This window comes from Bufo bufo, chromosome 1, assembly GCF_905171765.1.
Source record: "Bufo bufo chromosome 1, aBufBuf1.1, whole genome shotgun sequence".
Taxonomy (NCBI): Eukaryota; Metazoa; Chordata; class Amphibia; order Anura; family Bufonidae; genus Bufo; species Bufo bufo.
This window is the reverse complement of record NC_053389.1, coordinates 649,416,802-649,431,096: the sequence shown is the minus strand read 5'-3', so window position 1 is coordinate 649,431,096 and position 14,295 is coordinate 649,416,802. Positions and strand designations below refer to the sequence as shown.

Sequence of the window (14,295 nt, the reverse complement as noted above, 5' to 3'; positions counted from 1 at the left end):
CAACTATATGTACCAGAAATCGCACGGCTCGAAGTGCTCAAATTCAACCATGACTCCAAGCTGGCCGGCCATTTTGGCATAAGAAAGACCCAGGAGCTTCTCTCCCGCTCCTTCTGGTGGCCAACATAAAAGGAGGCCATCAAGAGGTACATCTCCTCGTGCGCGGTCTGTGCCCGCAATAAGACTCTTCGTTCCTCCCCCGTGGGTCTGTTACAACCCCTCCCTATTCCCTCCCGCCCCTGGGGCTCGATCTCCATGGACTTTGTGGTAGACCTTCCTCCTTCAAAAGGGATGAACACTATCCTGGTCGTGGTCGACCGTCTCACCAAGATGGCCCATTTCATCCCCTACAAAGGCATACCCACCGCCAAACAGACGGCCGATCTAATTCTCAGAGAGGTCTTCAGGCTGCATGGGATCCCGGACGACGTGGTCTCCGACCGAGGCGTACTATTTGCCTCAAAGTTCTGGAAGAACTTATGCCTGGCGCTCGGGGTTAAAGTGAACCTATCCTCCGCTTTCCACCCTCAGTCAAACGGGCAGACTGAAAGAACTAATCAGACCCTAGAGCAGTACTTACGCTGTTTCAGCTCCCACCTGCAGGATGACTGGCTTGACCATCTCCCCACGGCCGAGTTCGCCTACAACAATGCTGAGCATAGCTCAACCAAGCACAGCCCTTTCTTTGCTAACACAGGCTCGCACCCGGTGTTCATTCCCCACCTGCCCGTCGCCTCCACCCTCCCAGCAGTGGCCGAACGCCTAACAACCCTACAGGAGGCTCAAAAGAACATTATAGACAACCTCCAGCTCGCCCAGAGGCGTTTTAAACAGGGAGCAGACAGACGTCGCAAACCCACCCCGGGCTTCCATGTGGGAGACAAGGTGTGGCTGTCCACCAGGAACCTCAGATTGAAGGTCCCCTCCAAAAAGTTGGCCCAAAGATACATGGGTCCGTTTCGGGTCACCGAACAAATTAACGAGGTCACGTTCCGGCTCGACCTTCCGGACTCCATTAGGGTGCACCCTGTCTTCCATTGCTCACTCCTCAAGCCATACGTGGAGAACACCTTCACAGGCCGCCACTCGCCCTCTCCACCACCCGTGAGGGTACAGGGTGAAGAAGAATACGTTGTCGCAAAGATCCTCGACTCCAGGATCCACCGGGGAAGACTACAATACCTAATTGGGTGGGAGGGTTACCCTCCCGAGGATAACTCCTGGGAGCCAGAAGAAAATGTCCACGCCCCCAGACTGGTAAAAGAGTTCCACCAACGGCACCCCGGTAAGCCTGCCCCTGCGGTGCCCGGAGGTCACCTTGGAAGGGGGGGAGTACTGTCGGGATTCGAACCCGTGACCAGCCACATCCCCGGCGGTAGCCCTGCTTACTAGGCTACCGTCCTCTCTGAACATTACTCCCTGAAACCTATTATGTAACCTCAGTCTTGCCAAGCCTTGCTCATCACCCTTGATTCCCCACACCTGGTACTTCCCTATATAAGTCCAGCCCCTTGCACTCTAGCTTGCTGATTATTGAGCTCCTGAGCCTTGATCAAGCTTCTCCTCATCTGCTGCTCTTGCTACAACTGGAAGTCCACTGCTGACCAGGAATTGCCTACCGACTACTCTTCTGCTTGTCCCTACCTACTGAACTGCTACCACCGTTGCCATCCGGATTGTCTGACTACGCTTACTGCCGCCTGTCCTGACCCACCGCCTGCCTACCGACTACTCTTCTGCTTGTCCCTACCTACTGAACTGCTACCACCGTTGCCATCCGGATTGTCTGACCACGCTTACTGCCGCCTGCCCTGACCCACCGCCTGCCTACCGACTACGCCTCTGCCAGACTTCCTGCACCTACTACCTGCCTGCGGTCCTTGCCACTGGGCTCCACTCCTACCTCCAGCCAGCGGTCCTCTGACTCAGGTGAGCCTGTAGGACTGTTACAGTGACACAGGGAATTAGCGAATATGTGGACCAGATTTTGAGGCCTTTTGTAATGTCTTTACCCTCATACATCAAAGATACCAAAGATCTTCTCCTTAAAATAAATGATGTAACGGGTAACGTCAGATGTATTATTGGCAAGCTTGGACGTGGAATATTCAACACCACTTTGGATTACGAGCCGTCAAATCTTTTTTGAGCGCAAAGAGCACAAATTTTCAACAGCACAATGAGTTGGTATTGTCTATGTTAGAGTTTATTTTGTAGCACAAATATTTTAAGGTTCAGGAACACTACTAATCAAAGGGACCGTGATGGGGAAGTCATGTGCCCCATTGTATGCAAATCTTTTATTAGGGTGGTGGGAGGATCACTTGGTATTTACGGAAGGGATGTCGCCATATACCTGCCACATTTTATTTTGGGGCAGGTATATAGACGACATCCTCATCCTTTGGGAAGGTGGGTATTAACGTTTTCACGAATTCGTCCAGGTCTTAAACAATAATGAAATAGGTATGAAATATACTTATGAGATTCAGGAAAAGGAGATCTATTTTTTGGACTTAAAAATAATAAAAACAGAAGAGGGTAAACTTAAAACTGAGATCTATAGGAAACCTACATCCACAAATGGCTACTTGCATTGGACAAGCTGGCACCCTCTTCCCCTGAAAAGGGGTATTCCGGTTCGCCAGTATTTGAGAGCTCGGAGAAATTGTACAAGTTAGATGTCGTTCATAAAGGAAAGTAATGATCTCCTTCAGATATTTCGAAGTAGGGGATATCCCATTCGCCCCATCAGAAAAGCTTTAAATAGGGCAAAGTATACTAATAGAAAAGAATTATTAAAAACTCCACCAAAAAAGGATAATAATATAATCAGATGTATCGGCACTTTTGATGCGTACAATAGGGAAGTAAACCAGATTTAAAAAAAATACTGGCATATTATAAGATCAGATAGAGAACTAGAATCAGCTCTCACTCCAAATCCGAGTATTACTTACCGTAGAGGCCCGAATTTGAGGGACCAGTTAGTGCATAGTTTAATTCAAGATGTGGGAATTAAAGACAACAGAGATAAATATCAGGGTTCAGCACCCTGCAGGGACTGTTCCTTCTGCAAATATATTCCATGTATCAAGGAATTCACTAACCCTAGCGATCAAAAGGAATATAAGATCAGACAATTCATTAATTACAAAACCCAGGAGTGGTTTATGTAGCTTCATACCCTTGCCCAAAATTATATGCCGGGAAGACGCCACAAAAACCTAGACGGCGCATCTCGGGTCACTTAAGCACAATAAAGACAGAGAAGAATACACCCAGTTCAAGACATGTAAAATACGCCCATGGTAAAAATGCGAATGTATTACGCTTTTGGGGAATAGAAAAAATGAAAATGGGACCCAGAGGTGGAAATTTGGATAGGAAACTATTGCAATGTGGGGCTCGCTGGATTCATAGGCTGAACACAATGAGTCCAGTGGGACTGAATGAAGGATTTTAATTCACAGCATTCATTTAGAAAAATAAAAAAAGGGGGTATAGGGATATCAACAGTATTGTCACGACCTTGGTTATGGTCGTGACTCCTGATCCGCATGCTGTTGCCTGCGGTTTGGTTTCTGTCAATCACATGGTGAGGGCGGCTGGATTGTTGCCTCACATGTGGTTGCCGCTGTCAACATGTTTGTGCTTGGCAGCTTGCTGCAATGTGCATGCGGTTGCACCTGGCAACCTATCTTTGATAGGTGTGTCTTTTGTATGTCTGGTGTGCACAGGGTTTTAGTTATGTGTGCACCTTCTCCTTTAAGTGGTTGTCTTCCCTTCCCTGGTGTGAGAAGGGTTAATTCCCTTCTGTGTGTGTGAGCACTGGGTGTGTCTGCGTGGGTGTGGCTACTTGGGCCTATATAGCCTCTGCTGAGAGCAGTAGTCAGAGGGGTACTTCAGCCATGGTCTGCTGGAGTCATCCTCCTACTTTTATACCACCTGCCAGTGAGGGCCACCCTTGTGGTCATAAGCAAATGTTGTTATGTGATGTTAAGTTTATGTTTATGTGGTGTCTGTTATTATTGCAGCTATGGTTCTGGCTTCCTGTGTGTTTATGTGTGCTGTGTCCTTTTATGTCTGTGTGTGGACTTCAGCACTTGTGTCCAGAGATCCAGTCAGTGTGTCTGTGGCAGGTAGGGGTGGAAGTCTTTCACTCTCCTGCCATATCCATAGACTGTTTATGTTTATATCCCCTTGCAGCTCGGCCAGTTTAGACTCCTGTTTCTCCGCATCCAGGAGGAACAGGTGGTCTACCCAGCTCCTAGTTCAGGGATCGGCAGAGGGTGAGTAGGGATCCGAGGTTCCTGAGCATGAGCCCTCCTACCTTAAAGGTCGGCTCATGCAGCTAGGAGTCAGGGTCAGATTAGGGATGCGTTAGGAGGTGACCTGCTCCCTAATTCTGTGGTCCTGGCCGAGAAGCGACTAACATCTCGTGGCATCGCACGGCTGAGGGTTTTCCCCATCCTCAGCTGTGACAAGTATATCCTTATGATGATATGTCTATACTGATTATTAATTAAAAATTACACGATAGTCCAGTAATAAATAGGGAATAATAGACCTGAACATCTGATAGGGGCTATGTAAATAGACATGCACATGGATGTACCTCGCTAATGACTTAAATCTGATAAAGGCATGAATTACGATATGTTTGTCAATCAATGGGAGCTTTTGATTGGTGGAGAAGGTAAAAGAACTTTATAGAGATCACAGTAAAATTCATGAACTTTATGGTATGATGAAATGAGACCAAAGGCGATGTGAACATGACCATAAGCAATAGTAAATATAAACATATAAAAAAAGGTAATTTTAATGGAACGAACAGTAGATATTAATAATAAATAATAAATGAAAAACAAATAATAAATAAACAAAAACAAATAATTCAAATTTGATTTGTCACATCATAAATCACTAAACACAATCAACACACCATTGGTTTATCAACTAATAAGTAGTATCACTTATAAATAATGTATCATAAATAATTTAATAACTTGTAGGATATTTGAGACCACATATTAAGAGTCACAATATCATATTAGGTATTATTTATTGTTATACTGTAAATTCATATATCTATTTATTTAGTGATTTACGAGTGAAACTTGATTATTATAAACTATTACATTATCCTCTGATAATAGATTAAATTGATAATAGATTATGATGTGACAAGTGGCATCATGATAAGGCATATAATGTAGTCATGATCTCTAATAATATACCTCCTCTAATATAAAGTCATGGTAACATAATTGGGAATGATTAAAATAATTTAATGAATAACAGCAATAGTGAAGAGGCAAATACAAACTAAGTACTGTGTCATGCTCAATAGAATAACGGTTATATGTGAAAGAATCTAAGTTGGGACGCATGCGCATTAGAAATACTGTGAGCCAAATCAGTCTAAGTCTTAGCGCAGAGCGGTGAATGGAGACCGAAAAAGTTTCGGAGTCTGAGCTATGAAGAAGTTATAGGTAAGATAACCTAAGATGGAAAACATGCTCACTAGATAGACACTTATGGAGAGCACCTATTGGAGGTAGTTATTGGACATTCCCTATTAGGTCAAACAGGAGCACTTCCACATTGGATAAGGATTATTAAGAACCCATCTTTCAGTTTTAAAACACATCCGATGGTAGCGTTCGTGCTAGCTGTAGCTCCAATTCCACCTGAGGATGCCGCTGGTGTGGTGAAACATGTTGAGGGAGCTGCGAATATAGGTTTTAATATTAGTGACCAATGAATGAACGTGTGCAGCGGGGTGGACTGCAGACACCCTGACTGCCATAGAAACAACTGCATTAAATAAGAAAAACAGCGATGAGGGGCAGAGAGTCGCAAACATAAGACTAGGTTGAGTAGGATTGAACAGTGGCTACAAGCATATTAAGTAATAAGTTACTAACCATGAATGTGCTGGGGACAATTATATAATAAAGGCTGATAAAGTCAGATATAACATTTGATGGTGAATGTTGACATCAATTGTTACTAAGGAGGTACAAAGTGAATAAAGCCACAGCACAGGGACTATAAGGGATACGAAGCAAATATCCCAGTGGATCTCTCATAGCAGTTAGAGAAATAATTGTGAAAAGAAATAATTGTGAAATACATTCAGGTGGTCACTTTTACTTTTACCAGTGTTAGTTTATTTGGGTAACATACACATCTTTGATTTCAATAAGTACAAAAATAAATGTCATGTTTTATAACAAATAAAGAAATGACCTGAAACAGGAATAAGAAAGCCTTTTGCTTTTGGATCTGTCAATTTGAATATATCCTGGGTGGCATATCGGGTCTAAGTTTTGAGTTCAAGTGTTAGAACAGCACATCAGTAGCACTCACTACTGAGGTCAGTGATTGACAAAGTGGAAATGGACCAAGCCACTTCTGGTCCAGCAAGGTAACGGTGCAGGTACAGGTGAGTTTTATTTTTTTTCTATTTTTTTTAATTGGCCACAAGTTACATCCATTGGGACTGTTGGCTTCAAGGTTGCCCCCTGCCCCTTCAGAAATCAACCCCAGCTGTCCCAGTATAGACCTTATCATCCCACATGTAAGGCCAAGTTCTGCTTATAAAGGCCAAACCATGACATATACCTGCATGTGTCAATTATTTTCTTATGTCGAAAATAATGTCATTTTGTTATTGTTGCTTTTAGAGGTTTATTAATAATCTTGTGAAAGCTGTTAGGAAAATCAATGCTGATGCCTTTAAAACATGGCATTTATGACTTTGACTAACTTTCCTCCTGTGTTTTCAATGGACTTTAGGCAAAAAGGTGTTTTCTTCATGCAATTAATGATAAAAATGATCCTATTAGGTGGGGGGGGGGGGTGAAAGAAGCCTCAGTTAGTCAGTTTGTGGCTACAATTAAGAGGATTACACCCTCAGCATACTTCTAGGCCCTGCACTGGATGGAGGACAGGGTGCTTGGAAACCAGACTGTCCAGCCTAAAGCCAGACATCTGGCCACCCTACACCCAACGCACATTTTGAATGTAATGCTTCATTCAGAAGACCCCCACATGAAGCATTCTAGGCAAAATATTTGTTGGGTGAAGTGGAACTCTTCGTGAAAGACATTTGTGAAAGCTAGTTTTTGGATGCCACAACCTGCTGTTTTGTCCCAACTGATGTTCATTAATATTATTCTATTTGTTTCTTAGGAGCAGCAGAAAAAAGTTCCAAACATGGAGCAGAAGACAAAACTCAGCACATTATTATGGCAATGAAGGAAAGAATGAAGATCCGAGAAAGAAACAGACCAGAGGTTTTTGAGCTTATTCAAGGGCTTTTCCAGATATCAAAAGAAGATTTTGTGCACCATACAAAATCAGCCAAGCAAAGTGTTCTAGATGGGACATCCAAGTGGTCTGCCAAAATCAGGATCACAGGTAAAGAACAGCTTGTCATATATCTGAGGGAGAGCTTTTAATTCTCTGTAGTAACTTACTAACAGTCTTCTTATCTATAAGGGTACGACCACATGGCAGAGTTGTGACCTGTATGGATGCGGCTTTCTGCGTCAAGAAATGCTTAATGGCCACACAGCACCTTACATTTGCAAGGCCATTAAGCATTCAGACCACTTACACAGTGCGGTCTCCGTTAGTCAAATATTAGGCAGCTGCGGCCTAAGTGGCCCCATGATTCTTAACCGCAGCTGGCCGCACCCCAAACTGACCACGACTGCACCACGTGGTCATACCCTATGACAGTGATGGCTAACCAAGGTACTCCAGGTGAGGGGAAACTAAGACTCCCAGCATGCTCCATTCATTTCTATGAAGTTCTGAGAACAGCCAAGAAAGTGTGCATCTTGAGCAGGGGTACACCTAGCCTTTCTGCTACCTGAGGCGAAAACTGAAACTGCGCTCCCCCATGCCAATTATTTAACCTAACTCCTTTGCCACAATGGAAGCGCTCAATCCCCATGGCCCTTTCACTTGCCTCTACCTGGTGCTGCCTGAGGCAATCGCCTCCCCTGGCCTCATTGGTGGTGCACCCCTGATCTTGGGAGTTGTACTTTTACCACCGCTGGAGTTCCGGAGGTTAGCCATCACAGCCCTATAATATTTTATACGGTCGTGTGCAAGAGGCCTTACACATATGGCAGGACATTATGTGAGGAAAATCCACAACATACAGTAATACAGTTACCTGCTAAGTACACGTGCAGAAACTTTCCATACAAACATTGACCTGTGTAGCATTGCAATGCAAAGGATGAGCAAGTAACAAATGCAGATTTTGGTGTGGATTTGATGTGGAAATGCAGCAAAATCTTCACAAAAATCTACACATAATATTCGCTTAAAATACACAGCTGTGTGTATGTACCTTAAATGTCCTTAAATGTTTAAATATTGCTCACACAGTAAGTGAGAGAAACAGCAAATTATAAAAGTAATTATGAGTAATTATAAAACAATGTATACGTTTCCATTATCCGGTGAATAAGCATTATTTACATAAATGCAGATCATTTCTTTAGCATTAGCTTTTCTAGTACTATAAGCTTTCTAGTGTGACAAGTTGTGAATTAAGAATTCTCATTTCATTATTAATTACAGCTTCTTTCAGGCTCCCCAGTGAATAATTATTTGTCCCTGTCTGTAAAGCTGTGTAACATGTTCCAGCCATTGCTTAGCAAGCCAAGACCTGTAGGTGATACATACAAATCTCCATGTTCTTGTGGAGATCTCAATGTTTTAACCACTATCAGTTGAAGTGGTGTGTAGGCAGCACTTTCATTTAAAAATTAGCAATAGTTTTGATCGCGAATATTCTAATCGCGAATTTTTATCGCAAATATCGGCACTTCGAGAATTCGCAAAGATGTAGAATTTAGTGCTATATCTTCAAAATCATGAATGTTATAGATTTTTTTTCATCAGTAACCTCCTGCTTCTTGCTTATGGGACAATGAGAAGGCTGCAATATCTTTGTCTGAGTTTAGCAACATCCCTAGCAACCAATAGGAAAGTTGCCTACTAGTGTTGATCGAGCATGCTCGGTTGAACAGCAGATCGGTTCGAGCATCGCGATGCTCGGCACATCGCAGTGTTCGGCCGAATACTGCGTGTGCGAGCGGCGCGATGCTCGACTCTACTCCCCGCACGTTTGTTGGCTGCGTAGCAGGCAATAAAAGTGCAGGTAAGTACTGCCACTCACTGTAATGCCGTAGCCATGTTGGTTATTGGCATTACAGTGATTGGTTGGCCGGAACACGTCATAAGGTGCTATAAAGCTCCCGATGACACGTGGTTCGGCTCAGTGTTAGTCAGGGAGAGCTGTGCTGTAGAAGGGACAGATAGTGTAGGGAATTGATTCAATTGAATTATATTTTTTTGTTAGGCAGGGTTGGTGTTAGAGACCCAAAAGTCCTTTTAAGGACTATTGTTGTGTCTGGCAGCAACATATATTTTTAGCGCAACCTGCGGTAAACTGTGTGCTATTGTAGAGACCCAAAAGTTCTGTCATTACCTGCGCTACATCTCCTGTATAACGTTTGCCCATCCAAAATATCAGTGACTTTCAGTCAAATTTTTTTGTTGCTGGTTGCAGCGACATTACCTGCACTACATCTCCAGTATAACGTTAGCGCATCCGAAATATCAGTGACATTCAGTGTAATTTGATCGCCGCTGGTGACAGCGACATTACCAGCGATACATTTCCTGTATAACATTAGTGCATCCGAAATATCAGTGACATTCAGTGTAATTTTTTCGCTGATGGTGGCAGCAACATTACCTGCGCTACATCTCCGGTATAACATTAGCGCATCCGAAATATCAGGGACATTCAGTCATTACCTGTTGTAGGAAGGTACAAGGGGTCGTCATTGTTGGAAGGTATGTGTCACCGAGGTTCCTGGCCTCGGTGAAGTAAGAGCCGGTATTTTCATGTGTCAGCAGAAGCTAATGCTGATTGACACTTTTGCTATTTAGTATTTTGCTATCAGCTATAAATAGCTGATCCGGGAAGGCTCTTATTGAGAGTAAAGTGCTGGGTGGATGACTACTCCCCATGTTCCAGGCCGGGTTTTGACAGCACTTGGCTGTCCTTAAAAAGACAGCTGGGCACAGCAGCAGAGAACACCCTGTGTGTTGTGATCTGAGCCCTGTGCTGGGCTGAAAAGCTGACCCGTGTGTTGGGAGAGCAGGCCACCTAAAGCCTGTATTTAGACTGCTGGAGGCAGAACCGCCGACAAGGTGACGTTTTTTGTTATGAATGAACTTTCTACTCAGTGTGAACAAACACCAACCCTACAAAGAGTGTTTTTTGTTTGACCTTATGTGTGAATAAACACGGACATTTGAATTACGAACTTGTACTTTGCCTCTGTACTGCACCCGCTTATCCCAACTACCAGAGCGAATCCCCACAATTGGTGGAGGATGCGGAAAAGTGCAGTGGGACTGGCGTGAAGGCTGAAATATTTTTGTGTTTCCAGTGACGGTTGTATGTCTAACATCAAACCAGCGAGATTACAACCCGTGTCTCTCGACAAAATGGAAGCTGTTGTGAAAGCCCTCATGGAGGCTAATTTGCAACAGCGGGAGGCTAATAAGCAGCAGCAGGAAACCAACCAGCTGTTATTGCAACATGTGATGGCTTTACAAGCTGCAGGAGCATCCCAAAGCATCCACAATGCCCGAAAAGCGGTCCGTGTGACGATCCCAAAGATGACCTCCTCGGACGACGTCAAGACCTATCTGGCGGTGTTTGAAAAGGTGGCCGTGAGGGAAAAACTACCCCAATATCAGTGGGGTGAGGTTGTCTCTCCATTCCTGGCATCCAGACCCCAGCAGGTGTTTTTCAACTTACCAGATGATCAAGTGGCCGATTACACGACAGTAAATGGGGAGATTCTGGCAAGACTGGGGGTGAATGTGTTGGTCCGGGCCCAGCGGATGCATCAGTAGAAGTTTAACCAAACTGACCCTGCGTGACCTCAGTATTATGATCTGTTACACCGGTTGCAAAAATGGCTGCAGCCTGACGTGAGTTCCACTGCTATGCTGGACCATCTGTTGGCTGATGTATTCTGGAGGGCTTTGCTGTACCCTCTCCAGCACTGGATCGGCCAGGTGTCTCCTGGTAATGCCCTTGAGATAGTTGACCTGGTGGAGCACTATGAGGCTACCAAGACTCTACAGGGGGGTTATTTTTGGAGTGTATAGCCCCTACAGACCTAGCTCCAATAGTCTGCTGGCGGTGTCAGGAGCCTGGCCACATAAGGGCCGACTGTGCCCATTGGGGCAAACCCATGGATACTTACTATGGCTACCGCCACTCCTTGTATGCCAGGAAGCTGTGTGCAACAGGTACCCCAGAGACTATAGACAATAGCCACCTGTGCCAGGTGGAATTGGAGACACTCTGGCAGTAGCTCTGCTGGACTCAGGGAGTTTGGTGTCCCTGGTAAGAGCTTCCCTGGTGCAGCCCGCTGAGTATACTGGCCGAAAAGTCGGGGTCGTGTGCATCCATGGAGACTTAAAGGACTATCCCACCGCCCTGGGGTCTCTGTCCACATTGGCCGGCAGGTGGACCCACGAGGTGGCCATCGCCACCAATTTACATTATGAACCTGGGAGATAATTGGGAGAGACTTCCCGGGTTTCTCGTCACTGTGGCCTGATATGAAAGTTACTGATACCCTTGAGAGTGGTGTCATCCCAGTAAAGTGGCCTTGCTCAGGGGGAAGGCCAGAACCCTGGAAACCTGAGACCGAAGGGCCAGCCGTAGGGGTGGCCGCCACTTTGGTGGAAGAGGGGGAGACAACTCCTCTGAGTGTAATCGTGGGAGACGTGGAGTATTTGCTGCCGGGTCCTGAATTGACAGATCTCAACTAGAGTTGAGCGAACACCTAGATGTTCGGGTTCGGGGAGTTCGGCCGAACTTTTTAAAAAAGTTCGGGATCGGGACCCGAACTTGATCCGAACTTGGACAAGAACCCCATTGAAGTCAAGGGGGACCCGAACTTCACTTTATTATTTTCCGTTATAACATGGTTATAATGGAAAATAATAGTATTAGCTTTTTCAGATCTGAGTTTTCACGATCGTGAAAACTCAGATCCGACAGTATATTCTAACACAGAGGCGTTCCCATGGTGATGGGGACGCTTCAAGATAGAATATACTAAGAACTGTGTACATAACTGCCCCCTGCTGCCTGGCAGCACCCGATCTCTTACAGGGGGCTGTGATCCGCACAATTAACCCCTCAGGTGCCGAACCTGAGGGGTTAATTGTGCAGATCTCAGCCCCCTGTAAGAGATCGGGTGCTGCCAGGCAGCAGGGGCCAGACCCCCCTCCCTCCCCAGTATTAAAATCATTGGTGGCCAGTGCGCCCCCCCACACCCTATTAAAATCATTGGTGGTTAGTGCGGCCCCCCCTATTAAAATCATTGGTCCAGTGCGGCCTCCCCTCTCCCCCCCACCCCCAATTAAAATCATTGGTGGCAGTGGCCACAGGTTAACAATCCCCGCCCATCATTGGTGGCAGCGGAGCGGCAGTTCAGATCGGAGTCCCAGTTTAATCGCTGGGGCTCCGATCGGTTACCATGGCAGCCAGGATGCTACTGCAGTCCTGGCTGTCATAGCAGCATTATACTTATGTGCGCTGTCTGTGGCCGGCCGGCGCTCCTCCTACTGGTAAGTGAAAGGTCTGTGCGGCGCATTGCTTATAGCACAGACCTGTAAATGCAGTAAGTATGCAGTAAGCCAACTGTCCCATTCATCATTATTATGCAAAGGCTTGTCTACTGGTAAATGTAAACCTTGGAAATATAGGGAGACCAGTATAGAGGAGAGCCCGTGGCCGGGTTTTCTAGGGAAAGAGGTTCCAGCTCCATGGTCTGATACAAGGGAAGCAGTTGCCACAGTGAATATTGCTGACAGCCTTTCCTCTAAACAGACTCAGGAGGCCAGGAGGTTCATCAGCAGGAACACGGATGTGTTCTCGGACCTCCCTGGACGCACTTCTATCATCCAACATGACATTGTTACTGAGCCTCAGACCAGAGTCTGGTTGAAATCATACCAGGTAACCGAGGCTCGGCAACAAGCCATCTCGGAAGAAGTGCAGGTAATGGGCCAGTCCAATAGTCTTGATTCCCAAGCCAGACGGGATGATACAAGCTGCAGGAGCATCCCAAAGCATCCACAATGCCCGAAAAGCGGTCCGTGTGACGATCCCAAAGATGACCTCCTCGGACGACGTCAAGACCTATCTGGCGGTGTTTGAAAAGGTGGCCGTGAGGGAAAAACTACCCCAATATCAGTGGGGTGAGGTTGTCTCTCCATTCCTGGCATCCAGACCCCAGCAGGTGTTTTTCAACTTACCAGATGATCAAGCGGCCGATTACACGACAGTAAATGGGGAGATTCTGGCAAGACTGGGGGTGAATGTGTTGGTCCGGGCCCAGCGGATGCATCAGTAGAAGTTTAACCAAACTGACCCCGCGTGACCTCAGTATTATGATCTGTTACACCGGTTGCAAAAATGGCTGCAGCCTGACGTGCTGAGTTCCACTGCTATGCTGGACCATCTGTTGGCTGATGTATTCTGGAGGGCTTTGCTGTACCCACTCCAGCACTGGATCGGCCAGGTGTCTCCTGGTAATGCCCTTGAGATAGTTGACCTGGTGGAGCACTATGAGGCTACCAAGACTCTACAGGGGGGTTATTTTTGGAGTGTATAGCCCCTACAGACCTAGCTCCAATAGTCTGCTGGCAGTGTCAGGAGCCTGGCCACATAAGGGCCGACTGTGCCCATTGGGGCAAACCCATGGATACTTACTATGGCTACCGCCACTCCTTGTATGCCAGGAAGCTGTGTGCAACAGGTACCCCAGAGACTATAGACAATAGCCACCTGTGCCAGGTGGAATTGGAGACACTCTGGCAGTAGCTCTGCTGGACTCAGGGAGTTTGGTGTCCCTGGTAAGAGCTTCCCTGGTGCAGCCCGCTGAGTATACTGGCCGAAAAGTCGGGGCCATGTGCATCCATGGAGACTTAAAGGACTATCCCACCGCCCTGGGGTCTCTGTCCACATTGGCCGGCAGGTGGACCCACGAGGTGGCCATCGCCACCAATTTACATTATGAACCTGGGAGATAATTGGGAGAGACTTCCCGGGTTTCTCGTCACTGTGGCCTGATATGAAAGTTACTGATACCCTTGAGAGTGGTGTCATCCCAGTAAAGTGGCCTTGCTCAGGGGGAAGGCCAGAACCCTGGAAACCTG

General features: G+C 46.1%; 1 protein-coding gene across 3 annotated transcripts in view; it reads left to right on the top strand.

Annotated features, from left to right (window-relative positions):
* The window catches only part of UNC13C (unc-13 homolog C), a 793,844-nt gene that overhangs the window by 299,578 nt on the left and 479,971 nt on the right, over positions 1 to 14,295 (top strand). For all 3 annotated transcript variants that reach the window (XM_040413932.1, XM_040413931.1, XM_040413930.1), the window contains one exon: positions 7,204 to 7,431. In XM_040413932.1, coding sequence (XP_040269866.1) covers positions 7,204 to 7,431 — 228 coding nt within the window. The remainder of the gene's footprint in view (positions 1 to 7,203; positions 7,432 to 14,295) is intronic.